Raw genomic sequence first — 27675 nt, 5'->3', positions numbered from 1 at the left:
GAGTGGGAGAGGCTGACTTTTGTTGGAGATCTATTGGGCGTATGTCTAATGGGCATTTTCTGATAAGAGGTTTCATATTGTCAGCTTGAAAGGAAAAGGTTATGGGAGAGAATTACAGTTTCTGAACCTCGAAGAAAACTGGTCCCTTGCAAGGATTTGAAGAACAACTAGGCTCATTTTGTTATTATATTGAATTGGGTTGAATATTGACTGGTGGGGTTCTTTAAAGATACTTATAGAAGCTTGGAAACAGACAAGAACTATTTAATGAATTGAACAGTCCAGATATGGTAAGAACGTACTAGAACAATACAAAAAGAAACTGCAGGAAAAAATGGGAAGACACAGTAGAAAATTCCAGCACGGGCAGCTCGTTGGTTTAAAAGGCCTTGGAAATCAACCAAGTAAGAGGTTGGCATCAAAGATAAAACTGAAGCTTGACAGTGTAAAATAAAGATAGGGAAGAAGAAGAAAGATAAATCTCCAAGGCAATCACACTTTGGTTTCCTCAGTCAACCACACCTTAAAAGATTTAGGCAAACACATCAAAACTAGAGATGCAATCACATACCATCAACAAATTAACATAAATCTTTTATTAATTCAGATTTCATTCATTGCTTCAAAATGTGGCCAATGCCTACACTATATAGACTCCAACCCTAGAGAAACCTAGGGCCATCCCACCTTGTGTAGGAAGCCCCCTTCCATTAAATAGAAATTCTTCCTCACGTACAAATGTAATTTCCTACTCTTCCTCTTAGTTTCTAAACAAGTATCCTGATGAAAATAGAAATACTACTAGACTTAAGGCTTTGCTTGTATTTAATAGGAAGCCATCTCAATCTTACTAAAACATTAGAATAGAAACTCCATGACTCCAACCAGGACTCACAAATTAACGTACCCCAATTGGGAAACAAAAGCCAAACATCTACTAAAAAGGGCGGCCCAGTGCACGAGGCTCCCGCCATTGCGGGGTCTGGGGAGGGCTAGATGCACGCAGCCTTACCCCTTCTTTGCATAGAGGCTGTTTCCATTACTCGAACCTGTGACCACTAGGTCACAATGGAGGAACCTTACCGTTGCGCCAAGGCTCACCCTCTAAACATCTACTTTAACCTATATTTCCTAATACTTATTAAACTAGTTGCAGATCCCTACGTTGCACGGAACGAAAAAAGAAGAAAAAACAAAGATATATATTTATATCCTACATCCAAAAAAAAATTAAATTGGAACAATCATTTATCAAAAAACAAATAGACATGTATCAAAAACAAAGAAAAATAACGATATATATATACCCACATTAAAAAAATTTAAGTTGGAACAATCATACACCCCACACCATTTGTTTTCCTACAGTTCTAATGGACGCTAATTGTTTTTAAACATCATGGCCGTAGAGAACAATATTGGACAAATATTCAACTTTGGCAGTGTAAGGAAACACAAAAAAGAATATAGGCGGCAAACATGTAGAACTAATCTTCGATTCAAGCATCTTAAAGAAAGAACATAGGTAAAACCCAAAAAAGAAAATAGGTGAATTCAAAGGATATAACTCGTTTTCTTTACCCAAAACGGCGCTCTTCTTCATTGGACCTCTGCAACACTATTGGAAGTGCTCATTTTGGGGGCCTTGTAAGATGAGGCTTGAATTAGTAGCTTTCTTTTCTTTATGCTCCATGGTGGGATTTCTTCCTTGAAATTTCTTCCAATGAGAAAAGAGGGATATAGGAGAAGGTATCTTAAGATACTAAATGTTGGGTAACAAATAAATAAAGAAAGCTGATCATGGGGTGTTTTTGGATTGAGAAAAATCTCTAATAACTAATTTCATGAAAGAAGGAAACTTCACCCAAAGGGTGGAGACGTTTCTTAGCCTAGTCAAAGAGAGAGAAAGTAAGGAAACTACTTAGGAGATTTGGATTTGTATGTAGTTGCTAATTTTCAGGGATTTCTCTCTTATAAATGAATCAATGGGGGTGAAAGAGTTGGACGGTGGAGGCTTCTAAAGGAAGAAGTAAATTTTGAGAATTTTTAGGATGTGATATGTATTTTTTGCGTTTAGAAAGAGAATAACTGCTGATTTTTTGCCTAGTATTCGGTCCAGGGATAGTGATTAAATAGGAACTTTTTTGAGATTTTTTATTATATACAAAAAAGAATTCGTTTTATGAAATACTAAAGCGTGTGATATTTTTATAGTAATCGCATATTTCTTTTGCTATAACTGGATTCTATTTTGACTGATCTTCATATTCTTCTTTCAATGTATGGGTTTTCTTAGAATTTGGAGAAAGTTAGAATGTTCTTTGCAGCCGCAATGATCACAATAGATCAACACAAAAAAGAGAACACACGAAAGATACACAGAAATATACAAAGAAATCAGTTTTGCATCGAAGAGGCAAAATAAAGAAAATTAGAAATTACCTTTTTTTGTTGGGGACAGAGGGAAAATAGAAAGACTATTGTGTGTGTGTGTGTGTGTGTGAGAGAGAGAGAGAGAGAGAGAGAGAGAGAGAGATTTTAGGAAGCCTACTTCCATCCGTATAGGGATAGAATATATATAGGAAGCGACTTTTTCGAATGCCGACTTTACGTGTGGCTTGTCAAATGCCAACTTAACATAAAAACGAATTTGACGTTTGGTATTCCGACTTTTGAAAGTAAACACAGATAGAGGGGGGTGACACATGGCACAACCTCAACATGCAACGTTCCCTTTTACATATTTATTACTTTTGAAAGTAAACGCAGATACAGAGGGGGTGACACGTGGCACAACCTTAGCGTGCAACATTCCCTTTTACATATACATTATTAGATTCTCAAAACCCCTCTTCAAAAGTTGTCGGCATGAAAAGTACCCCCCCCCCTATGGAAACCTAAAGTGAAAAATACACCCATTTTGGCAATTTGACCAAGATTCAAAATTTCTAGTTGTCAAATTACAACTTTCTCCCTATCCTTTCTCTTGTATTGTTGTATAAAATCCTCCATGTGGAAGGTGTCGTGTCGTCTCTAGTTGGTCCTAGAGCTTTCGGAAGCGCCCGAGAGTGATCTTGCTTGATTGTGGTTTAGGGTGGTGTCAATGTCATTCCTCCCTCACTTTAGAATACTGGACCTTGTCGAGTTTAAAGAATCTTCTTTGTCATCAAAGACAGCTTGATAATATTCAACTTGGTATGCTGGTGCAAACCTATGGTTAGCAGGTGCTTTTTTAAAAATGTAGGAGCATAATTGGGGTTCTAATTCAATAAAGGCAGCAACATGCATTCCCAATTCAGTAAAAAAACACATATTAATCAAAGAGAGCTAAGGTTCTTAGGGAAATTCATAGCTGCCTCCTTCTGGAGAAGCGCACATGCTGTTGTAGGAAGGAGGCTTCTGCACATCAGACAATGAATCTATAGGTCCCATGCCTTGTAAGATAAATCGTGCTTCATCCAAAAAGGTGCCAGCAATCATAGGCGAAGAGGAGGGCATAGATCGCCTTTACTAGGAGGATGAGGATGAGACAGAGTTGACTCTCGTGGTCCAAGGGTCAACCACTACACCCTTATATCCTGCAAAGCAGGCCAAAAGAACCTTTTCTCATAGGACATTTGGTTAGCAGTGGACCCGATGGGACATTCTGAAGACTTCCTTAATCCAGTTGATCGAGAGCAATACCCAACGGACTGTCAGTTTACCTAGTAACCAAAGCCGAACTGCAATCGACCTCATTCATTAACTCAAAACCATTTTCGAACGTACCGATAGGGTTTAAAAGTCTTTCATCAAATAGAAATTAAATCATCCAACCGTTCCATACAGTAGTTCAAAAGAGAAAATGGCTATCCAATGAATCAAAATCAGATTTTAGTGATATCTGTCTTAGAAAATCAGATAAAAGGGCGGCCCAGTGCATGACGCTCCTGCCATTGTGGGGTCTGGGGAGGGCTAGATGTACGCAGCCGGTAAGCCCAAGGGATTCCATGGGTTAATCATTCACCTTACCTTCTTGTTTTGATGCTAGCAAACTAAATTGCTTAGCTTTTATGGACTAATGTGTTGCCCTGAGGTGTTGTGTCACATACAGGAATTTCATGTCATAATCGCCATTACATAACTCTTCTCAACACATAGCTTATGGATCAAGAAAGTAAGGAACCAAGAGCTTGCACCTACATTGGAGGCATCCTCATCTGAAGATGTTCAAGTCATGAAGCTCAACATGAAGATCCTACAAGTTTCCAACAAGGGTCAAGAAGAAGCTTGGAGTTGAACAAGCCATTGGTGACTCCTCATACACCTCTCAACATGCAGTGAAGATTGGAGGAAGTCACAAGAGCGAAGACAACGTTTAAGATGTTCACTCAAGCCAAAGAAATCCAAGGAAGTGCAAAGAGCAAAGACATTCCAAGAAGACTCAATGGTATACACTTTAGAATGTAGTTTGGAGTCCTCTTGATTTTATGTTTAAATGCACTTTCAAAAGGTTTTCAAAATGGTTTTCATACTTAAATTTTGATATCTTTGGAAATCATCTCAAGCATTGTCCAATAAAGAAGGGTTCTAGAGATTTTTAAGACTTTAGAATATGATACTTATCATTGGCAGAGATAGAAACATGTAAGTCTATCCAAGATAAGTATAAGACCTAAAAGGATATGGCACTAAGGCTTTAGGCCGAGGGAACTTTTCATAAGATGAGAGATGATCTCAAATTTAAAGGATAAGATAAGACCCAAATACCACACATATGGAGCAATGTGGCTCCACATGAGTGTACTATACACACACCCAAAAATGTGTTTGAAAACCTAGGACTTAAGCCCAAAGACCAAGCCCAAAGCCCCTGGATTTAAAGTTAAAAATGAAATTTTACTCAGGGCCGGTCGACCGGGCTATTCCGGGCGACCGCGGGATGCTACCTGGAATTCCAGGGCATCTTGAAATTTATCGAGCCGGTCGACTGGGGTGATCCGGGCGACCGCGGATTCGTTTTCTGAAAATCCAGAAAACATCCAGGTTAGGCTTGGCGGTCGACTGCGATGGGTCCGGTCGACCGCGATAGTGTTTTTATGCCGATTTTTATTCAAACAGATTGCCCTCGCCGGGCGAACGCCATAGGATCGGTCGACCGCGCCGGTATGCAATTTGAAATTCAAAAAGAGAGCCCGATAAGGGCGGGTGACCGCCGCGACCTGGAAATAGAGCCATTGGGGCTTGCGCAGGTTGACTTTTTCAACCCTGTATTTTACAGTTTTACCCTCAAACGGTCATAATTTCTTGTGGGCTATATATACACTATCAAAACCTTTCTAAATAATCTTTTGAATCTTTTGCATGATCAAATCCTATCTTCTTAAACCTAAACTTTTTTATGAAAGGTTAAACCTCTTTGAACTTGTATTTTTACATTCTTTCAAGAGGATCTCCATAGGCTTTACATTTTTATCCATTCCTTGGAGAGTTTGTGAGCTTTCAAAGTTGTAATCCGCTTATTCTAGAGGCATTGAGAGTTCTTATCTTTTAATTCTTCATTTGTATTTGAGGGTCTCCGATTCAGCCCGCTAAGAAAGGTAAATCATTGTAAGAGGGAGTGTGCCCTCGCAAGGCTTCGTGCAGAAAGGGTGTGATCCCTTTGAAGGAGAAGTTGGTGTACGGCTTTGAGATTCGCCCGTTGAAGAATCTTACATTTTAGTGGAAATCCCAAGGAGGTCAACTTGGAAGAGTGGAGTAGGTCTTGTGATAGAGCCGAACCACTATAAATCGTGTGTTCCTTGATGTTGCTTCTCTTCTCCCTCTTCTCTTGCACATTGGTGATTGGTAATCTCTAACCCTATTTGTGTTTATGTTTTAACTTAACAAGAGTTAGTGAATGTATGCTAAAGTAAAATCTAAACCCTAGCTTCCATCATATTGAAGATTTGAACAAGGGTTACAGCATTGTTGCTTAATTAGAAAATTAATTTAACTAATCCACCTAATTAAGCCAAGAATTTTTAATTGACCAATTCACCCCTCCTCTTAGGTTGTCACACCCGTATTTCACAGCCTGTCATAGAAGATCAGATCTATAAAGAAAATACCTAAATATGCCCCAAACAATATTAATGGGGTAAGGGAGTTATGGAAAATCTTGGGCTCTCGTAGGTAAAACTGTGGTAAGGGTTGGGAATGATTAAGTGTAAAGGTTGGTGTAAAATATTTCTTGTGGAAAGATTATCGGAAGGGTTGCAAACAATAGAGGTGATTGGATACGTACTTGCGTGGTCTGCCGGGCTCCGTGCCTTGGTCGTCATGATGCAAGAGGTATCTACAGAGAGAGAGAGAGAGAGAGAGAGAGAGAGAGAGAGAGAGAGAGAGAGAGAGAGAGAGAGAGAGAGTGCTGGCCTCAGCTATGGCTATCTCCCCAATGACGAGAGTTCGAATCCCCTCGGGCTTACCCGATACGCATGGTTTACCGGTGATTGCGCGCATCCATAGGGAATAGTCCCGCCCTAAAAATTGGGGTGGGGATACCCTATGCAATCAAACCGGGGGGAGGGAGGGAAGCTTGCTCCACGCAAAGCTACTTGGCAACTCTAGCCTTGTGACTGGCTGCAGGCTCAAGCAAATTAGGAGCCACCTAGTTAACTAGACATCTATGGAGCATATTTTGTCCAAAAGAGAGGGTTCATGCCTGTTCCCGATCAAGAGTCACACATCACAATACACCCCCATGTGGACTGGCTTTTAGAAAATAAATCCTACTATCACTTCTCTTTCCATTCCCTATTGACCTTCCTGAGACTATATGCCCTATTGAACTCCTTAAGTGTGGACCCAATCCTCCCTCTCTTGTAGGTCTAAACATCTCACTGTAAGTCATTCCTTATTAAACATGCATGTCTTTTTTATTTCTCTCATTTTCTTCTTTTCCACGAGACTATTTCATGTGATTGATTAGAGCTGGAAATCTTCTGGTTGTGCGTCAATAATTGAACTGATTATTAAGTGGTCTGATTTTTCTTAAAAGAAAAAAGGTGGCGGCGTAAACTATAAAACTGCCATTCCTTTGCTTTGGCATATTAATCTCAGATAGGTTGGTCAAAGTCTTATATGATTCTTAATGGCATCAATAATAAATGGGATTGCATATGCGGGTGAGTTGATTTGATTTAGTGAATCATGATCCGAGCATTTAGGTTTTATACTGTCCATAGCATTAGAAGGCATTCTAAAACTGTTTATGCATAGATAAAACCACAGTACTATCCATGATTATTTTCTTCCTTTCTTTTCCTAGACATTCCTTGAATAATTTATTTCTTTTGGATGTAACCTCTCAGCAAATCATTCCACCCGTGCTTAATTCATTTTCTGACCAAGATAGCATGGTTCGCTATCATGCTTGCGAAGCACTATATAACATAGCAAAGGTAAGAGTGGATCAACTGGATTTTTTTATATCCCTTCTATTTTTCCTGGATATTACTAAGGATGTCTTTACAGTGTGATATGGGGCCTAACACCTTCCCTAGCTGTTGAGCAGGTTGTAAGAGGAGATTTGATTGTATTCTTTAACCAGATATTCGATGCTCTTTGTAAGCTTTCAGCAGACTCAGCTTCTAATGTTCAGAATGCTGCTCATATTCTAGACAAACTTTTAAAGGTTCGCAGTTACCTGGACCTTCTTGTTCACTGATGCTGGGTTGTGCCAGTCATCTTATGAAAGGATACTTGCGAGTATTAATTGTGTTTAAATTTAATACCAGGATATTGCAACTGATAGCGATCAATTCAGGTCCGCTGTCTTGCCTCATTCTCTCTTGTTTTGAGTATAGATGTCTAAATTTAGTATACAATATCTAAAATTGGAAAATACGAGTGATATGACTTGTTTTTTCAGCATTGAAGAATTTATACCTCTTCTAAGGGAGCGCATGAATGTTCTAAATCCTTTTGTCCGGCAATTTTTGGTGGGATGGATTACCGTATTGGATAGCGTTCCTGACATTGATATGCTTGGTTTTCTCCCAGATTTTCTTGATGGTAAATATGCCCCGATTACAAATAAAACCTCCATCGAGCTACTTGTTTTCTTTTGTTTTACAGGAAATACATTCTAGCTGACAGGGCCTCACTTTTTTAGGTTTATTCAACATGTTAAGTGACTCCAGCCATGAAATACGGCAACAAGCTGATTCTGCACTTTATGAATTTCTCCAAGAGATAAAGAGCTCTCCAGTAAGACTCTTCTCTAGCTGCTGCAAACTTTTGTAATCTTTTGACAATATTGTTGGTCATTTTTTTCTCTTGGAAGATTGTTATGAAGCATTCTCATTTTTTCCCTTTGGAGTTTTCATGATGGTTTTATTTTAGAGTACAAAAGAAATTTCAGGTATTAATCAATATTTTTTTGACAAAATATTTTCAAAATAACACATTTAAAAAGTTCATAATGGTTCGCGTGTCTTTTAAAATTCTGACCCAAACAGTGCTTCTATGAAGTCTATAGATTATGGTCGCATGGCTGGAATATTGGTACAAAATGCAGCTTCTTCTAATGAATTTACTCGGCTGACAGCTATCAATTGGGTAAGTAGATAAGCTCATTGTAACGTGGGAGCCATGAAGATATTTCTGTCATATCCATTCTCCAAGCTTATCAGTCTTCGTTTCTCTTGGAATAGGGTGGATGTTTTCTTGGTTCTACTGCTAGTTTTTTTTAAGGTTAAACTGCTAGTTATTCTAGAAAATTACAAATATCAATCGAAGCTTATATTTCAGTTCAAGTAACCAAGTACAATACATTTGCTTTATTTTGCAGATTAATGAATTTGTAAAACTTGGTGGAGACCAGCTTGTTACTTATTATGCTGACATTTTGGGAGCCATTTTGCCTTGCATATCTGACAAAGAGGAGAAAATAAGAGTTGTAAGTTGCCCCCTCCCCCCCCCTCCCCCCCCCACACACACACCCCACCACCACCTCAACACATGAACACAACCAATCAACCAAAAGGAAATAAAAAAAGAGAGTTGGTAAATTGATTCTCTAATTGTTTATCTCAAATCATGATCAGAGCTCATGTGTGCTCAACTGCTCATAGTATTGCGCAAGAATATAATATTTATTGATCATCCTGTGAACTGTATTGTTGTTCTTTCGCAGGTTGCTCGTGAAACCAATGAAGAGCTTCGTGCAATTAGGGCTGATCCAGCTGAGGGATTTGATGTGAAAGCCATCCTCTCTATTGCAACGAGGTGTAGTTTTTTTCACCTGGGAAAACTACTAGGTTTAAAGGTTACTGATGTCCCTAGAATTTATTATACCTCTTGTGTGCTTCTAAAAGAGCGACAGTAGGAAACTGCACATAAGAGGTCCCTATGTTTCATGTTATAATTAGGTGCTGTGATCCCGGATGAATGAGCAACACGTATGATATGATTAGATGGTGATTGTGTAGTACTTTTTTTTTCCTATCAGACAATTATCTAATGAGTTGGAAGCTACTCGAATTGAGGCATTGCATTGGATTGATACACTTTTGACGAGACATCGTACAGAGGTAATCATTTACTATTTTTTCTTTCTATATCATGTTAATTCAGGCATATGTAGTTGCATACATGGTTTTAAATTTCGGCCGAAATATCGAATTTTTGGATTTTGGCTGTGACCAAAATTTAAAACCGAAACCGAAATTTCTACCGAAACCGAAATTGCCTCCAAAATTTCGTTTTCGGCTAAGGCTGAAATCGAAAGTGAAACCGAATTTTCAATCCTTGGTTGCATACATATTGATCTTGCTTATTAGTTTGCAGAATTAGTCTTTAGTATTGTGTGCACTGCTGCTGTTCTGCTGCTAATATCATATTTGGGATTTTAGAGTTTAGAATGAAACAGAAGTAAATATTCTGGTAGGTAAGAAAAATGTTGATGCTGATAAGGTTGGTATTTGGGAGAAGAGGGGTCTGGGAAGATGTGTCTGTGTGCGCTATCTTTCCCTTTCTAGGACACATGCCTTTTCTTTGGTTGGTCTGTTGATCTGTAAGTCACTATGCTAATTCATGAATTTCCTTTTCACTTGTAGAAAAACTGTTCCGTTTTAAATACTGATAGGTCATTGAAACATGATGAAGGTTTTAAATTTCGGTTTTGCTCCCCATGGAAACATAAGCTTTTCGGTTTCGGTTGGAAATTTCTTAAAATAACGGAAGTATGCAAACGATAGTATTTTAAGAGGAAACTTCCAAAAATGCTAGAATGAGCACAAATACACACTAAGAGACAATCACATAAGCAAGACAGCCAGCCATAGTGGTCTAACAAAATTGGACACCTAGTGACATGCAGCACATGTCTGATAACTCAATACATACTACATTTCACAAGTAATTCATGTAAATATTTATACACAATTTATACTCCAAGTTTCTCATGCAATTTACATAAATATAATTATATAACACATACTGATGTAGCATACCACTAATACAATTACAGATTTGCTTTCATTATGCATCTTAGTTTTCATGTGTTTCGGTGGGGATGGAAATGGATACATCTTGGTCATTTTGTCTTGGTTTCGGTGAAAATTTAAAACCACAAACATGACACCATTTGTCAATATTTCTTTAATTGTGAACAATCTTATTTATGTCCAAACTTTTTTTTTATCGATAAGCTATGACTGGACAGGAGGTATCTAAGAGAGATATCTTTCACTATCTTGGTTCAATCCTACATAAGGAAGGAGAGATTGAAGAGGATGTTAACCACATAATAAGAGCAGGTTGGTTGAAGTGGATGTTAGAGTTGGTGCCCTAAAACCTAGTATATTTCGCATGTTAATCAATAAAAGTTTCTTTTCATGACAATTTATGGGTACTAAAAGTTAAATATGTGTGATATATTACTTATCACTGACACGTATTTGTCCTTAGGTAGCAAAGTAGGAACTCATGCTCATGGATTCATAGATCCTAGGGAGCAAGGAAATATGGGATTCCGGTTCTTTGCAGACCTTAGTAGTTCCTAGTTGGTGTTGAGGTTGGACACCTCCTCCTGTATACAACTAGCATCTATCTTTCCAACATGCACGAGATGAGGAGTGACTTATCTCAATCACTCAGGTAGTGGACCCTAAGCAAGATAGAATGGGTACAACAATGAGATTGCGTACTGAACAGGATCACATTAGAATAGCTTGTGGACAGGAGATAGTTGAGCTATTCTACCAGACATGACCATTTACATGTCCTTTGACCTGAGGGGTCATATTGGCCTGTTGGCGAGTCTCTCATTTTTTGTCTCTCTAACCGTGATTTTCTTGGAGTCACCAGAGGGTAGTACTTGAGTGTTGGACAAACCTTTGAGGTCAATAGTGATACCCGACATGGAATTCTCCACCTATTTTAATAGGATAATATCTACGGTTTTGGTCAGAGCAGTAGGCTTAGAAAATACTTGGCCAGGTGGATTTGATAAAGTGTTTATCAAAAGGATTTCACAAAATAAGTTTTGAAATGGTTTTAGCAAATGCATTTGCGGGCCAACACTGCTTGACTAAAAGGTATACCATGAGTGAGCCCAGAGGGTAGTTGATGTCTAGCCCCCGTAGGACTCAACTCGGTAGATGCGGACTTGGAGAAAGGACTTGCACATTTGATGTGATTAAGGGTATGCTGATTTGACCGTTATCTTTAGGGTTATGTCTCGATGGAGGCCAATGACTCAATGCGATTGTAGCATTAGCTACGGAGCAATAATCGCAGTGGGGCCCACTTGTGGGTTCTGCAGGATCTACCGTTAAATCCCTGCTATGATCCCACTCACTACTCGATTGACCTATTATAATCTATTTGATAGAGGTCCCACATTTATTTGGTTGCTTACACAAACTAGTTTTGTGGCATTGTATGCATTGAAAGGATATACACAATGTTTATAGTGTATTTGCACTATGGGATACATTGGGAATACCAAAATGGTTAAGTATTTAACCACAAAGGTATTTTGGGAATTATAGAAAATATGGATGGAGCTTTTATCCCATTGGATGTGAGGAAACATGTTTATTTAATTAAAAATTAAATAAACAATTGTAAGTTTAGCTTATAGACTCGTTTTACTAAACAGTCATAACTTACTCACCTCTTGGCCAAAATTAATGTTTAGGTACTCGTTTCGAAGAACTTTGAAAGATCTACAACTTTGTAGTTTATGGCTTTTTTCTAATTCGGCCATTTACTTGTCCAAAAATGAAGTCGAAATTTGTCCTACAGCATCATAGTGGGAAAGTAGAAAAAGAAGAGTGTAGGAGATATTTTAGGGATTGTTTTTATCCAATAAAGAAACCCACGTTTCCTACTTGGAAAAACACCCAATTTAGAGTTTTCTAAACGTCCAAGAATTTCTAAAAACATTCCCCACATTGTTTGGTTTCTATTTTGAAAAAAAACAAACTAGCTTGTTTCCAAATTGGAAGCTCTAATTTTGACTAGTTTCCTTATTTTTTTAAGAATTCTCTAGAAACTTTGGATTGTATCAAAGGCAATTCAAATCTCTATAAATACAAGACAAATGAATAGAGTTTTCTACAGCTCTTTCATAATCCATGTGCTGGAAATTGAAATTGACACACAAGAAAATTCCTCCCCTTTGTTCTCTCTCTCTATTCATCAACTAGTTTTGGGTTTTTGAACTCAAAGGCATTCATCCAACTAATCTTCATTGTTCTAAACAATAATTCCCATATTATAATCTGATTAAGATCATATTATAAGGTAAACAAATAGTTGTTTACAAGATCCTTTGTGCAACAAAAGGAATCCATTGATTCAACTTGCGGTTTCGCGTCGATTAGATCGTCGGCGAATTTTCGAGGAGTAGATTAAGCGGACGAGTTCTTCTCTACAGCAACTTAAAGGTATTTATATTTGTATTTATTAAATCATTTAGTCCCTAGGAATCCTGGGTTAGAGCAAACTTTTTGTTCTACACGGTTTATTCTTCCGCTACGTGTAGCGATTTTGCTCGGAGTTTTTCAACCTTTCTAACAATGGAAGCATGCTTCAGGAGTTCTGTGCGATCGTAAAATACCTACCAAGCTGAAGGGAACGTTTTTATAAGGCAGTTGTGAGGCCAGCCATGCTGTACGGCTCAGAATGTTGGGCCACCAAGAAGCAGCATGTGCATAAGATGAGTGTAGTGAAGATGCGAATGCTTAGATGGATGTGCGGTCACACAAGGTTAGATTGAATTAAAAATGAAGACATCCGTAAAAAGGTGGGGGTGGCACCAAGTGAGAAGAAGATGAGAGAGCACCGCTTAAGATGGTTTGGGCATATCCAACGTAGGCCTTTGGATGCTCCAATGAGAAGAAGTGACTCGTGCCAGGTTGATGGAGTAAAAAGAGGTAGGGGTAGACCAAAAACAACTTGGGTAAGAACAGTGAGGAAAGACTTAAGTGCTAGAAATATAATAGAGAACATGACCTTGGAGAGGATAGAATGGAAGAAAAATTGATCCATGTAGACGAACCCAACTAGTGTCAGGATTAGACGTGGTCAATTTGAGCCGGGTAGATCCTTTCACCATCTTCATGAAATTTTTCTAAAGGATTCATTAGCTGACCCCAACTAGTTTGGGACAAAGGCTTAGTTGAGTTGAGTTGAGTTGAGATAAGCTAGGATTGAACCCCTCACCTCAAGCTTGAAAACCGAAGTCTTAACCATTTGAGCTATAAGTTCAACCCTTATTTATGCCCAAACATGATTGTGTTCTAGGAAAATGTTCTCATTTTTTGAGTATGGGAACATTTGAAATCAACTATAAATCTTTTTGTATCCATTGTTACAATAATTGAGCTCCAAATGAACAAAGCTCAGTCAATTCATATCCCCTTCCAATTCTAGACATAAACAACTTGAATTTGGCCGGTTGAAAAAACTTGTTAATGCAGGATGGGTATGGAAAGGGCATTATACATGCAAGCTCCGATACCAAGTTGATGCATGACGGCCATATGAGTGATGGTCTGGAAAGTATACAATGAGGAAAAGGGATCAGGTTTGCTTGATTAAGGAGTGTACAAACCTGACAAAGTAGGTGTTGGGGCAAAGGAGTGTACAAACCTGTAGTTTTGATTGGATTCTATCAAAGATCTATTGATAGAATTCTTCTGAATTAGAAAATTGGGTGCTATTCTAAGGTCACGATCTTGAGATAAGTGTTCTCGAACCTCTGACATCTGCCACAGGGTAACCCATCACCACTCAGGCCTCATCGACGTCTAGTAATTCAACTATTGTTGCTATTCACCTCCGTGCAGCAAGCAAAACATTTTCGATAAATTGTATATAATTGGTCGGGCACTCAGGTTGGGTCCCATGTCAGGCAATCCCTCTAGGTAGAGTATGAGCACAGGCTGTGAATATCAGCCAGGGTATGCACACATGATTGTTTGCCTAATTTCCTTGGCCAAATGGCTTACATATATATCTCTTAAATGTTATAAGCTGCATGAGGTGGACCTCTGGAGGTATTTGGCTAAATGTTGCTTGGTTGAGCTTTGCCATTTTGAATTTGTATTTCATTAGTAAGTTTGACTTGGGCCAAATTATGTTGATATAAGCTATATTATTCCACTGAAAAAGTACATTTTTCACAAAATTGTTGCTAAAAAATTTCCTAAATGGACTCCTTCGGTCAGCACTCGACTTCAGATGGATATATAGCCATTGGTTTTTAAATAGTGTCTTTCATGGTGATCCATAACTGTTCTTTATCTTATTGTTGCATTTATTCCTTTCTGTATCTTCAAGTGTTACTTTTTCAAGAGGAAGGTTTTAACGTTCATATTTGTGTTTGGAACAGGTCATATCTTTTCTGGATAAGATCTTTGTCACCCTTCTTAAGGCACTATCTGATCCTTCTGATGATGTAATTCCTTTTCCTAAGCTCTCTTCTTTTCAGATAGTAGTTCACCACAAAACCTTCTCAGTTAGTTTTCATTTATTGTATTTTCTTAGGACTTGGGAGCATGATATTTGATATCGACTTCATTGATACAAAATTGGTTGTTGCATTACCTAGAATGCTCAGAATATATATTTGTCTTGTTTCATTGTTCTATCATTTGCAATTTCTAGTAGTAGTAGTTAAATGTCTGTGAGGCCTACCACTGTTCATGTGAGCAGCTTTTATTTCTTGAAATTTTTAGATAGTCTAGTGCACTGCCACTTGGGCAAGTTCATTTGCAAATCCAGGCACAGACACACCTGTGCAAACTGCCCCATCTGGTCTGATGCTTTGTTTGAACTTTGTACATCACCTATGTGCTATTGTGCTAATGTGCCCTGCACCAGTATCTAGGTCTTTGAGGGAGGTGTGGAGAGTCCTTCACTGACTATTGTTGGAAAATTTTTGCACATATCATATAATTCTAATAACCACATAGCTACTATCCATGGGCCTGGGTAATGTCTTGTAGCCCGATGTTGGAATCACGTTCGACAATTAGATCGTCTAATAGGGATTCCTTGAAGATGCGAAGATCCACAAAAAGATGCGAAGATCGTCTAAACGGTTAGCGTCGTTGGTAGCTGACCTTCTGACATAGCAAAAAGAACCAAGGATCCATTAATCCTGTCATGGATCTCTATAAAATTTGCGAACCTCCAAGGATTGGGACTTCTCTCCTGAAGCCACCTAATGGCATTCAGGGAGCCCCCTTCCACTATCAACAGGAACAAGTCACCACTCTACAAGCCACTCTACAAGCCTGATCCCTTGCAGCACCGCTCTGACCTCAGCTTCATTAGAGTCCTTGTTTCTAATGAGGACAGAGAAGGACCGCTTAGTATTGCCAAACTTGTCTCTAATGAGGACCCCTATACCGGCCGGACCTGGATTCCCAAGACTCAGAGCCATCAAGATTGAGCTTCATCATAACAGGGCCAGTGGGGCGGGGGTCCTCCTTCTCTCGGCACTACTGCAATTCTCTCCATCACCTCCAGAGATCCATGGAAGAGATGGACTTGAAACACGACAACGCCTTGGCTCAAAATATCACAACAGAGATAATCTTCTAATACAGGGAAAGCAAGCTTTTGACGACATTATTGAAGGTGTGTGCTTTTGTCTCCTTCCATTGTAACGACCCGAATTTGGGGCAAATTTTTAGACATGATTTTTTTTTTCAAAATCCCAAAATCCGAGTCGCTACCCCAAAAGAGGGAAGCAACAACTAAACAATTCTATTCCATTAACAGAATGTCTATTACATGATTTATCTCAACCCTAAGAGAAATCCTATGAGTGATCTCTCCCATCCAAAGTGCCACCAAGACTTGTTCATCGGCAAAGGCTGCATCACTTTCCTCACCTACAAAGTCTGAACAATAATCTAAGTCAAGCAACAAGCTCATGTGACTGGCTTGGATAATAAAAGTGACAAGAATAAAAATCTGCGTTATAAAGATGTTTCTCATGGCATTCACATGTGAAAAGGAAAAGCAATATGAATTATAAGATTTATTGCTAAAGATAAAGAATATCAATACGCATGTGAGAATGTCAAGGGAATATACTAAAGATGGCAAATCATGGAATCATATAAGAGAGAGTCAATCGTACAGAGTACATATAGAGGTAGGTAAACTACGAGAAGTATCGTGTCATCTTGACGAGGTATATGGGTCATATCTATCTCCTCATAAGTATATACAAGATGGAAATCATCACAAATCCGTCGGTAAGTGGCATGTAGCTCTATGGCCTTCCCGTACTATAGTATACTATAGTACGAGGCGTAAACAAAAGCACCGTGGATATTGAAGTCCTACCACAGGAATTTCTACGGGGATAATCAATTAATTCAATGACATAGGTGCAAAAAGAATGCGAATAATCATAGGAAACAGAAATATAATCACAGAAATCATAATTGTGACTAATATTATAAAAGTCAATCATTACTTGCCTTGATAGAAGTCTAGGTGATCACACAGAGTCCTGACACACTGATCTGAAGAGGATCCTGAGGTCCAAATTTAATAATTTGCTCAGTGTCAATTTCTTATTTCGGTCTTATGTTAAAGTTCTTTAACATATGCCTATTATTGTCCTATGATCTGTATTTTTATTTATTTGTTCAACTACTCTCTATGGTCCCAAAAATCATATTTTCCATTCCCTAAAATATATATATTTTTATCAAAATAATCTGAAAATCTGCAACTAAATCAGCCCTAATAACTATAAAAATCTGTGACTAATCACGAAATAAAGCTACGAAAATCAGCACTTAATCATGCATTAAAAGCCATGGAAATCTGCACTTATTATGCCCCAAATACTGAAAAATCAACACCTATTTATGCGCTTAAATACTCAAAATCAGCACCAACTTAGGGATATAAAACAGTAAAAATCAGCAACTAATTAGGGTATAAAAGTACCAAAATCAACAACTAATTAGGGACATAAAACTGTAAAATTCAGCAATTTTTATGGCACAAAACTCTGTAAAATCAGCATGTAAAGAGAGGTGATAAAACTTTCTTTAAATCACACGTGTAGGTTAAAACATATATAAACAAACCCTCCAACACTTTAAAATAGATTTAGAAATAGTTTCACATAAGAAAATTAGGAATTCTACAGTAAAAACCCTAAAAAGAAAATAAAAAACTCATTTCTTGATTCAAAAGAAATCAAGATCCATGTGAAATACATTTAAAATCCTAATTTGAACAACAAAAAACACATCAATTTTACACCATAAAGTAAAAAACACATCAATTTTACACCAAAAGGTACAAAAAATAAGTTTTCGGGCACTTACTCGAAGACGAAAAACCAATCGTAGCTTTTCTTCTTCTTTTCTCCTTTCTTCTCCCCTCTTTCTTTCCTTTTCCTTAAATTTTTAGGTGATTAAAAATAACCCTAGATGGGTTTATTTATAAACTTAGCCTAGAGTTTTATTTCAAGAAGGATTCTAATTATTAGATTCTTAATTATAATCCAATACTAATTTAAGAAGGGTGAAAAGATCAATATTGGGTTTCCTAGTTTATTCTAATATATTATTAGTATTTAGGTTATATTAGGTTACTTTTGCATTTTATTTTTTTAAATAAAACAACCTAAAAGTTGCCTTATAAGACAAAACGCGTAACTATGCCTAAGCCTAATAGAAAAAGGTCATAACTTGCTCAAATCACATTCGAATCGCTAAATCTTGGGTCCGTTGGATAGGTATTCGAAATACCCAACTCCTGAGACCAAAATCATGTCGAACGGATAAGATTTGGTGCCCCAAAAATAGGTTATACTTAAAGTGACGAAAATACACTATGACCGTCGACTTTTAAGATTGTTTAATCTAATGCGGGATAGGAAATACACAAGAATCTTACAGATTGGGGATCGATTCAATATCTAATTTACATATCCTATGGTCAGGAAATTCAAAATGGCAGATCTAGTTGTTAATCTTTGATCGAAAGATCTACGGCCTAGATTTAATTAGGAATTGTATCTTTTTAGGCCCTTGGTGGGACCGGGTCATTACATCCATAGTGCCCACAGTGTAGCTAGTAATCCCAAGTTCCATAGAAATTTTCCTCTCCTGGTCCAAAGCACAAAAGAACCGACAAACAAATAGCTAGGAGATCCGAGATGGAAAAACACAAATCATCCTAAATCTCTCCACGATGTGACAAATATCTCCAGTGACGTTTCAATGGAGGAACAAATGATCTACCAACTCCGTTTCGATGCAAAGGACACAATGAGAACTTTATGGTTTCTCAAATGGTTGATCGTTAAGATCTTATCCTGAAATGCAGTCCAACCAAAAGCACAAACTTGAGGTAGAGCAGGAATGCCGCACACTCTATGCACAGGCAAGATAGGAGATCTCAGAACAAGGTTGCCGTAAAAGGATTTGACGTTGAATGATCCAAACGAGTCACTGGTCCAAACCAAGTGGTCTATTCAATTGGGGCTAAAACCAGTATGTGTCAGTTTCACCGTAAGCATTTACAATTTTCCCTATGAATCTAAATAAGTCATGAAAAAAGAGGTGAATTAGGAAAAACTAATATTTTGAAGGATTATAAAAATGTTAACAAGAAATGTTATAATTATATAACCGACACCGGAGTGTAGTGAGTCAGTTTCACCGTAAGCATTTACAATTTTCCTTATGAATCTAAATAAGTCATGAAAAAAGAGGTGAATTAGGAAAAACTAATATTTTGAAGAATTATAAAAATGTTAACAAGAAATGTTATAATTAGATAACCGACACCGGAGTGTAGTGATGTTTTAGAGAGTTTATAGACCATAGGTTCTCATAGTTTTTTCTTCCAAATGAAAGGAAGTGCGTGTGAGAGTGGTTTTCACTCTCAAACACATTCTTGATGGTGTATGTTTTTTCATTATTTAAATGAATTCTGCTGTGCTGGGAGATGAAAAGTGCAAAGTTCATATGCATGCTGTTACCACCGGATCTTAGGTCTCTATGAAGCATTTATAATGGTAATCATCATTATTTAATTTAACTTGTTCACATCCATTTTTTTTTAAATTTTCTGTAGTTGAATAGAGCCATGATTGTCCAAAGTGGCTTATTTGTCTTGATCTAATTACTAACCTCGTCTTCGAGGGCTGACCTTACTATGAAGTTAAGCATTGGAATTTCTGAGAGCATCATGAATCTATAAGAGAGACCCTCTGATGAGTTTAAGAGTGTTGCAGTGTGGAAAGAAGATGGAAGAAGAAGTTGTGAGTGGGAGCTCCCCCTCACTATTGTATTTATAGATGAGAAACATACAAAATGACTACTATGCCCTTAAGGCTAATACACCAACTTCTAATACTCCCCCTCAAGCTGGAATGTATATATTATACATTCCAAGCTTGTTACAATTGTCATTCAATTTAGCATTACTAAGGGCTTAGTGAAAACATTTGCAAGCTGGTCCAGAGATTGAGTGAAGGAAACATGAATCTCGCCTCTATGTATTCTCTTGCGAATGAAATGACATTCAACCTCTATGTGCTTGGTTCTCTCATGAAAGACAGGATTGGTGGCTATATAAATTGCAGCTTTATTATCACAATAAAGTTGAGCTGGAGAGGATGAAGGTAAACCAATCTCTGATAGGAGAGAACGCAACCAAAGAAGCTCTCCACTAGTATGTGACATGGCTCTGTATTTTGATTCGGTACTGGAGTTGGAAACGATGTCTTGTTTCTTACTCATCCATGACACTAAATTGCCTCCCACAAAGGTACAATGTCCAGTGGTGGATCGCCTGTCCACTGAAGATCCTGTAGTTTGCATCACAGAAACCTTCCACCCTGGTATGCCTTTGCTTCTTCAATAGGAGGCATTTACCTGGCGCTCCTTTCAAGTAGCGAAGAATCTGAATCACTGTTGCCCAGTGTGAAGTACGAGGAGAGCTCATATGTTGGCTGACAACACCAACAACAAATGATATATCTGGACGAGTGACTATAGGATATATGAGCTTGCCAACTAGCCTCATGTATCTACCAGGGTCTTCTAATAAATCTCCTTCTTCTGGAAGAAGTTTCCCATTTGGGTTCATGGGAAAGGAAGCAGGTTTCACTCCGAGATGGCCTGTCTCCTCAAGAAGGTCCAGCACATATTTCCTCTGGGAGAGGGAGATGCATCTAGTAGAGTAGGCAACCTCAATATCAAGAAAATACCTAAGACGACCTAGGTCTTTGTTTGAAAATTCTTTCTGCAAGAAGGTCTTCATCTTTTGTATCCCCACCGAATCACTGCCTGTAAGAATAATGTCATCAACATATACTATCAATAGCACACAACCTGCAGCAGAGTGGTAACTGAAGACGGAGTGATCCACAACACATTGTTTCATGCCAAAGCGCATGATAACATTACTAAATCGGCCAAACCAAGCTCTAGGGGACTGCTTGAGGCCATATATAGATCTCTTCAACCGACATACTGAGGACGACATCTCCCCCTGAGCAACATACCCAGGAGGTTGCTCCATATACACTTCCTCAGTAAGCTCACCATTTAGAAAGGCATTCTTGACATCTAACTGATGCAGATGCCACCCGCGGTTCACGACAACTGAGATAAGAACCCGAACAGAAGGTATCTTGGCAACAGAAGAGAAGGTCTCGTTATAATCAACGCCAAAACTCTGTGTATAACCTTTGGCAACGAGCCGTGCCTTAAGGCGCTCTACAGTGCTATCAGGTAAGTGTTTCACGGCATAAACCCAGCGACAACCCACTAGCCGAGCCCCAAGAGGAAGGGGAACCAAATCCCATGTATGATTGGCCTGAAGGGCCGCTATCTCAAGATCCATAGCGGCACGTCAATCCTGATGATCAAGATCAGCGGGCAAAGACTGCGGCAAAGAAACAGAAGACACAGAAGATACAAAACCTCGAAATAGAGGGGTGAGAGTATCATAGGAAATAACAGAATAAATGGGATGAGCGGTACAGTGAGAGCGAGTACGCGAAGCAATGGGAGAATCTGGAGTAGCAGGAGAGGGAAGAAGAGGTACATGAGAGGAGGATGACGGGATCTCCGACTGAGAGAGTAATGGTGCAAGCAGAGTAGGATGGGCTCCAGACTTCGGACGGCGCAGATGGATCTGGCGAGTAACAGGACGGGTAGCCGCAGGAGCCAGTAAGGATGATCAAGGATCAGACACAGGGGTTAGCTCAGCAACCTGCAAAGGAGGAAGAGGAGTAGGATTTGGAAGGACGACTCGAGGGAGAGGGATAGCTGAATCGAGAACAGTGGAGCGTTCCACAGGAGGAGTGAGAAAGTAAGATTCTGACTAAGAAGGTAACATCAGCAGAGACGAAAGAACGACGCAAGTGAGGACTCTAACAGTGATAACCTTTCTGAGTTCGAGAGTACCCAAGAAAGATGGCATCGCTCAGCCTGAGGATCCAGCTTATCTAAGCCTGGACCAAGTTTGTGAACAAAACACACAACCAAAAATCCTAGGGGTGATAGGGAAAGGATCATGATGAGGATGCAATATAGCAAAGGGAGAAGAGCCATCCATGACCGAAGAAGGAAGCATGTTGGCGAGGTGGCATGCAGTGAGGATAGCATCACCCCAATAAGATTTGGGAACCCGCATCTGAATAAGAAGTGTACGGGCCCCATCAAGTAAAGATCGCAGCTTCTGTTTCTCTACACCATTCTGTTGGGAGGTGTGAGCATAGGAAGATTGGTGGACAATACCACGAGTGGAAAGAAAATCCTGAAAACTATTGGATTTGGAGAAATATTCCTTAGCGTTATCTGTGGGCAAGCATTTTAGAGTACAACTGAACTGATTTGTAACCTCGGCATGGAAAGTGCAAAAAATAGAGAAAACCTCAGATCGATCTCGAAGCAAGTAAACCCAAGTCATGCGAGAAAAATCATCAATAAAGACAACAAAATATCTATAAGCCAAAAATAGAGGTAGTCCTCAAGGGGACCCCCCATACATCAGAGTGCACTACATCAAAAGGGTGCGAGGCCCTACTAACAAGCTTAGATGGAAATGACGCACGGTGGTGTTTTCCAAGTTCACAGGCCTCGCAAGTAAAAGACTGAACAAGAGAAGACATAATAGGAGTGCGGCGTAGACGGTCAAGACAGGGATGACCAAGACGGCAGTGCCACTGATAGGAGTCGACAGAACTGTCCAAAAGGGCGGGAGAAGGGCCACGGTTCAAATGATAGAGTCCATCCACCACTCTACCCAAGCCAATCATCTTCCCAGTCGAAAGATCCTGAAATAAACAATAAGACGAATAAAATGAGACAGCAATTGAAATAATTAGTAATCTGAGTAACTGAAAGAAAGCTAAAAGGGGATTTAGGAACACATAGCACAGAGGATAGGGTAATACCAGGACAGGGAGAGGTAGTACCAATACCAGAGATGGGAGTAATACTCCCATCAGCAAGGGTAATAAACTGAGAGGAGAGAGGACAGAAAGAGCGAAGGGATGATGAGATACCTGTAGTATGATTCGGGGCTCCAGAATCAATGATCCAGGAGCTCGAATGAGTGAGAAGAGAAGCAGGAGAGCTACTTGGCTGAGCAAAGCCAGCACTCGGAGGGTGACTGGTCAGCCTGAGGCGCTGGAACTCATCGTAGTCAGCCCTGGAAAGAAAGAAACCATCAGGAGACGTGGCATGATCCTGCTCTGACAATTAAGAAGGCATTGAGTCAGATGGGTCTGTGGCAGAGAGATGTGCTGAGCGGCCAAAATGCGGAGCAGACGGCAAACAAACATAGCATGTCTCGAGACTGTGTCCCTCCAGACTGCAGTGAGAACAGTAAGGACGAGGACGACCACTACGACCCGTCCACCAGCGAACTCTCGACCAGAGCCACGGCCACCACGGCCAAATTCACGTCCACGACCGTGCCTGAGGGTGCCACTCCTCGGAAACCACGGTCACCAGCGCTATTAGTTGCCATCGCGGAGCCATCAAAAGAAGGAGGCAAAGAAGTACCAACGAGACATTGCTGAGCTCGTAAATAGACCTCCTGGAGGGAGGGCATAGTTCTAGAGCCAAAGATCTGCTGCCGGAGAGGGAGGAACTCAGGATCCAACGTCTTAAGAAAGTGAGCAACACGGAGCTGATCCCGCTGATGGGCTGCAATAGCTAAGTCTGTGGTGAGAGGAATGAGAACATCCAACTGCTGACAGTGAGAGACAAACTGGCTGTAGTACCCAGAAAGAGGGGCGTCACCATGCCTGAGATGCATCCACTGGGAATAGGTGGAACAAATATGAGCAAGATCGCCAACCCCAGAGAAGACAACTGCAGTCTCATCCCAAATATGCTTGGCGGTCGGAAGATGCATCATGGTGCCAGAAATCTGAGAGGTCATGCTCTTCCATAAGAGAGTGCGGACAAGAGCATCGTCCTCCTCCCACTTCTCATAGGAGGAATCAGTGGAGGGAGGAGGAGGCCGATGGATGACATAGATCCTGCGGCGAGCAATAAGGTAGGTTTCGACAACGACTTTCCAATTGACATAATTGGACCCATCTAACGGAGCAGTAGTCATCGGAGGGAATGAACCATCCCTCGAGGAAGAATGAGTAGAGGGAGAAGCCATAGGAGGGGGGAGAGTAGGACCAGTAGAGGCCTGTCCAAGAGAGGGATCCTCGATGACGGGAGAATCCATAAATAGAGACGAGAAGAGAACCCCACAAACAACTATGGCAAGAAAGATAGAGAACTACGCGACGAGCCCAAGAGAGAGAATGCGGCACCGATGAGATAAAGAAGAAGACAAAGACATGGAAAGTCGCATAAGAAGAATCAGAGCCGCGTAGAAGAAGATGAATACCCAAGAATGGATTTAACCCATAAGGGAAGCTTAGGAACTGAAGGAAATAGGAAGGAGGAGGCTGCTAAGGGGCTGGGAGGGGTCTGGAAATGGGTTACGGGAAGCGAGGGAGGGTTAGGAGGTGCGGGGAGAGGTGGGGTGGGTTTACGGTGGGGTTGGAAGGTGCGGGGAGAGGTGGGGCTGGTGTACGGTGGGGCTGGGAGGTGCGGGGAGAGTGGGGGTGGTTTACGGTGGGCTGGGACGGGGAAAAATAGTGCAGGGAGTTGGGGGGGGGGGGGGGGGGGGGGTTGGTACGGGAGGTCTGGGAGGGACTGGAAGGGTGAGAGGAGGTGGTCCTCTAGCGTACGGGAGGTCTGGGAGGGGCTGGAAGATGCAGGTAGGGGGTGGAAGTGGTGGGGCGTGGGTGGGAGGAAGTTAGGGTTAGGGTTTTAGTGAGGGGGGTTTGAATGGAAGGAGGGAGGTGAGAGGTGGTGGTCCTCAAGGGTCCCTAGGGCTCTGATACCATGTTGAAGTGTGGAAAGAAGAAGAAGATGGAAGAAGAAGTTACGAGTGGGAGCTCCCCCTCACTATTGTATTTATAGATGAGAAACATACAAAACGACTACTATGCCCTTAAGGCTAATACACCAACTTACACCAACTTCTAACAAAGAGGTATAAACTTATACTGCCTAAACTGAACTATGTTGGCTGCAATGTTCAGCTGGCCCAATTCAAAGATAGTTAAATGAGTCCTTCATATCTCTTCTTTTAGTATGCGTGCGGCGTCAATGCTTGAGATGAGCCAGATACGAATAGTTCTCTCTTCTTTGTCCCTCTATCCTTTTGGTATTGCATCTTGCTTATCATTATTCATAGGGCTACCATGAATTTTTACTATATCAAATCAAATGTTCCATATCTATTTTTATTTTTCTGGTTGGCTTTGTGACAAAAATGTCCTGCTTCTAGTGGCTTTAACAACAGATCCAGCTTTTTAAAAACTCAGTATTTTATACATGAGGCCAAATTTGTATGCTGATCAAAAAATGTTGTCGCTTGTGATGTGTTTGCAGGTGGTGGTGTTGGTGCTAAATCTCCATGCATGCATAGCGAGAGAGGAACCAAACTTCCGCCATCTTGTTGTTTTTCTTGTGCACAACTTCCGGACTGAGCCCTCGCTTCTTGAGAAGTGGGTTTTTTTATTGAAAACTTGAGCAATATTTCTTTCCAGTTTAGAAATTAAAAATGTGCTGCTTGGAACTTTCAGTGACAGATTCCTTTTTGTTTTGTTTAGGCGTGGTGTTTTGATTATTCGTCGACTATGTGTTCTTTTAGATGCTGAAAGGGTTTACCGGGAGCTGTCCACAATCCTAGAGGGAGAAGCAGAACTTGATTTTGCATCCATGATGGTTCAGGTTTTTATTGTTTATATGATGTATAAAATATAATATATACATCTCCATTGAAGTGGAAACATGTTTCGTATTGACCTTTGACATGTTCTTTTTATGTTCCAGGTTCTTAATTTGATTTTACTTACTTCATCCGAATTAGCCGAGCTACGACTACTTATAAAAAAATCATTGTTGAATGCCACTGGAGAAAACTTATTTGTTTCTCTGTATGCTTCTTGGTGCCATTCACCAATTGCTACGATAAGTCTTTGTTTACTAGCTCAGGTGGGTGTATTGTCATTGCCATGTATGGCATATTGCATGAATTTAATTTTAATTCATTTATATGATTTCTACTATTTTTCCTGAAAGGAATACCAACATGTAAGTTATGTGATTCAATCACTGGAGGAGGAAGACATGAATGTGAAATTCTTCGTCCAGCTGGACAAGTTGATCCACTTGCTGGAGACTCCTATCTTTGCTTACCTAAGATTGCAGGTGCATATGCTAAGCTGGTTCTTTTCTTTTTTTTTGAATGATTCTAAGCTGGTTCATATGTACTTTTAAAACTCATGATTTGGACTTGCTTCCATCTAGGGAACTTGCTTTAACAAGTTAGACTTCATTATAAGTTCCAATCAGTTAGTAGATTACTCCGTCTCTGTATTTAGTAGATAACTTTGTCACTGTATGTTGAGCTAGAAAGAAAAATTGCGCTCTCCTGTCCATTTTTATAAACAAAATTGGTTTTGATTATCTAATTTGTGGTTGTGGATATTGTAGCTTCTTGAACCGGGAAAGTATACATGGTTGCTGAAGTCATTGTATGGTCTTCTGATGTTGTTGCCCCAGGTATGTTTGGAAAGTTGCTTGTATATCTCCATCTATATTTCTGCCAGTCCCACTGTGATTGGAAATCTTAGCTCCTCGATCAAGGTTGATGATAAAGAAACATTTTTTAGAGTTGTACCAAGAAAATTTTAACCGTTGATTGTCTGTAGGCCTTGATCATATTCCATAGGCCCTGATCTAGCAAATGGGATTTGTTCTGTGGGACCATGGTCCCACTGTTGCCTGGTGGATTCCCATCAGATCAACAGTCTTTACAGCCAAAATGTGTAGCACATGTATCATGGGAAATTACTTCAGTCAGCATGACTGTGTCAGTGACCAGCTTGCAATGGTTTGTCTTTTGTGTATATGTTTGTGTATACCTCACTCTATTTTACACTTCTCTAACTAGTTATTGAGACTGCTATAATTCCCTATGAGCAACCAATTAGAAGTGTAAAATAAAGTGAATGCTATTATGAAAATAAGGGAGTGCAGATATTAGTAACCCACATCTAATATATTGTGTGTATTAACAATGTTTCTTTATATTTAAGTGGATCGTGTTGGTTAGCACAATTCTTGTTGAGGACTGTGTTGGTTGCTCACTTGACCACCATGTCCATGGAAACCATGGCTAATATAAATGTGATGATCCTCCACAGTTCGAAGGGTTGGGATGGTCCTATGGAGCTGATTTTTTGGGCACACCCTATCTATGTCAGGGCCTATCAAATGAATGGTTTCGATCACCCCAAAAATGTGGGCCCACCGTGTTTCTAGCTCGTCACCTTATATAAGCTTATATGAGGGGTCGCTCATACTCACTCCCCCCTCGCCCATATATATATATATATATATATAGGTCAAGCCAAAAGGCATCACAAATGGAGGGGTTAGGATGATCCTATGGAGCTGATTTTTGGTACACCCCCTATCTATGATAAGGCCTTGCAAATGAATGGTTTGGATCACTCCCCAAAATATGGGACCCATGTGATTGGGCAAGCTAGCTCACCATAAGTTTGGTGAGCTTAAGCTCACCAACACTTTCCTCTATATATATATATATATA

At 39.8% G+C, this 27675-nt stretch overlaps 1 protein-coding gene across 2 annotated transcripts in view; it reads left to right on the top strand.

Moving 5' to 3' along the window:
* LOC143863590 (protein VAC14 homolog) overlaps positions 1-27675 on the top strand; it is a 34744-nt gene that overhangs the window by 2283 nt on the left and 4786 nt on the right. Inside the window, exons 4-18 of one of the 2 annotated variants that reach the window (XM_077374303.1) lie at positions 7332-7421; positions 7535-7654; positions 7758-7786; positions 7892-8034; positions 8135-8229; positions 8494-8580; positions 8813-8920; positions 9158-9249; positions 9473-9554; positions 14867-14932; positions 25446-25561; positions 25667-25787; positions 25890-26051; positions 26139-26267; positions 26553-26621. In XM_077374303.1, coding sequence (XP_077230418.1) covers positions 7332-7421; positions 7535-7654; positions 7758-7786; positions 7892-8034; positions 8135-8229; positions 8494-8580; positions 8813-8920; positions 9158-9249; positions 9473-9554; positions 14867-14932; positions 25446-25561; positions 25667-25787; positions 25890-26051; positions 26139-26267; positions 26553-26621 — 1509 coding nt within the window. The remainder of the gene's footprint in view (positions 1-7331; positions 7422-7534; positions 7655-7757; positions 7787-7891; positions 8035-8134; positions 8230-8493; positions 8581-8812; positions 8921-9157; positions 9250-9472; positions 9555-14866; positions 14933-25445; positions 25562-25666; positions 25788-25889; positions 26052-26138; positions 26268-26552; positions 26622-27675) is intronic. The other variant, XM_077374304.1, reaches the window with a different exon arrangement.

Source organism: Tasmannia lanceolata, unplaced genomic scaffold (genome assembly GCF_043159265.1).
Source record: "Tasmannia lanceolata isolate RefF3 unplaced genomic scaffold, GAP_Taslan_0.1 ptg000044l, whole genome shotgun sequence".
In the NCBI taxonomy this organism is placed as follows: domain Eukaryota; kingdom Viridiplantae; phylum Streptophyta; class Magnoliopsida; order Canellales; family Winteraceae; genus Tasmannia; species Tasmannia lanceolata.
The sequence above is the reverse complement of the archived record's forward strand: the minus strand, read 5'-3'. Positions and strand labels throughout refer to the sequence as shown.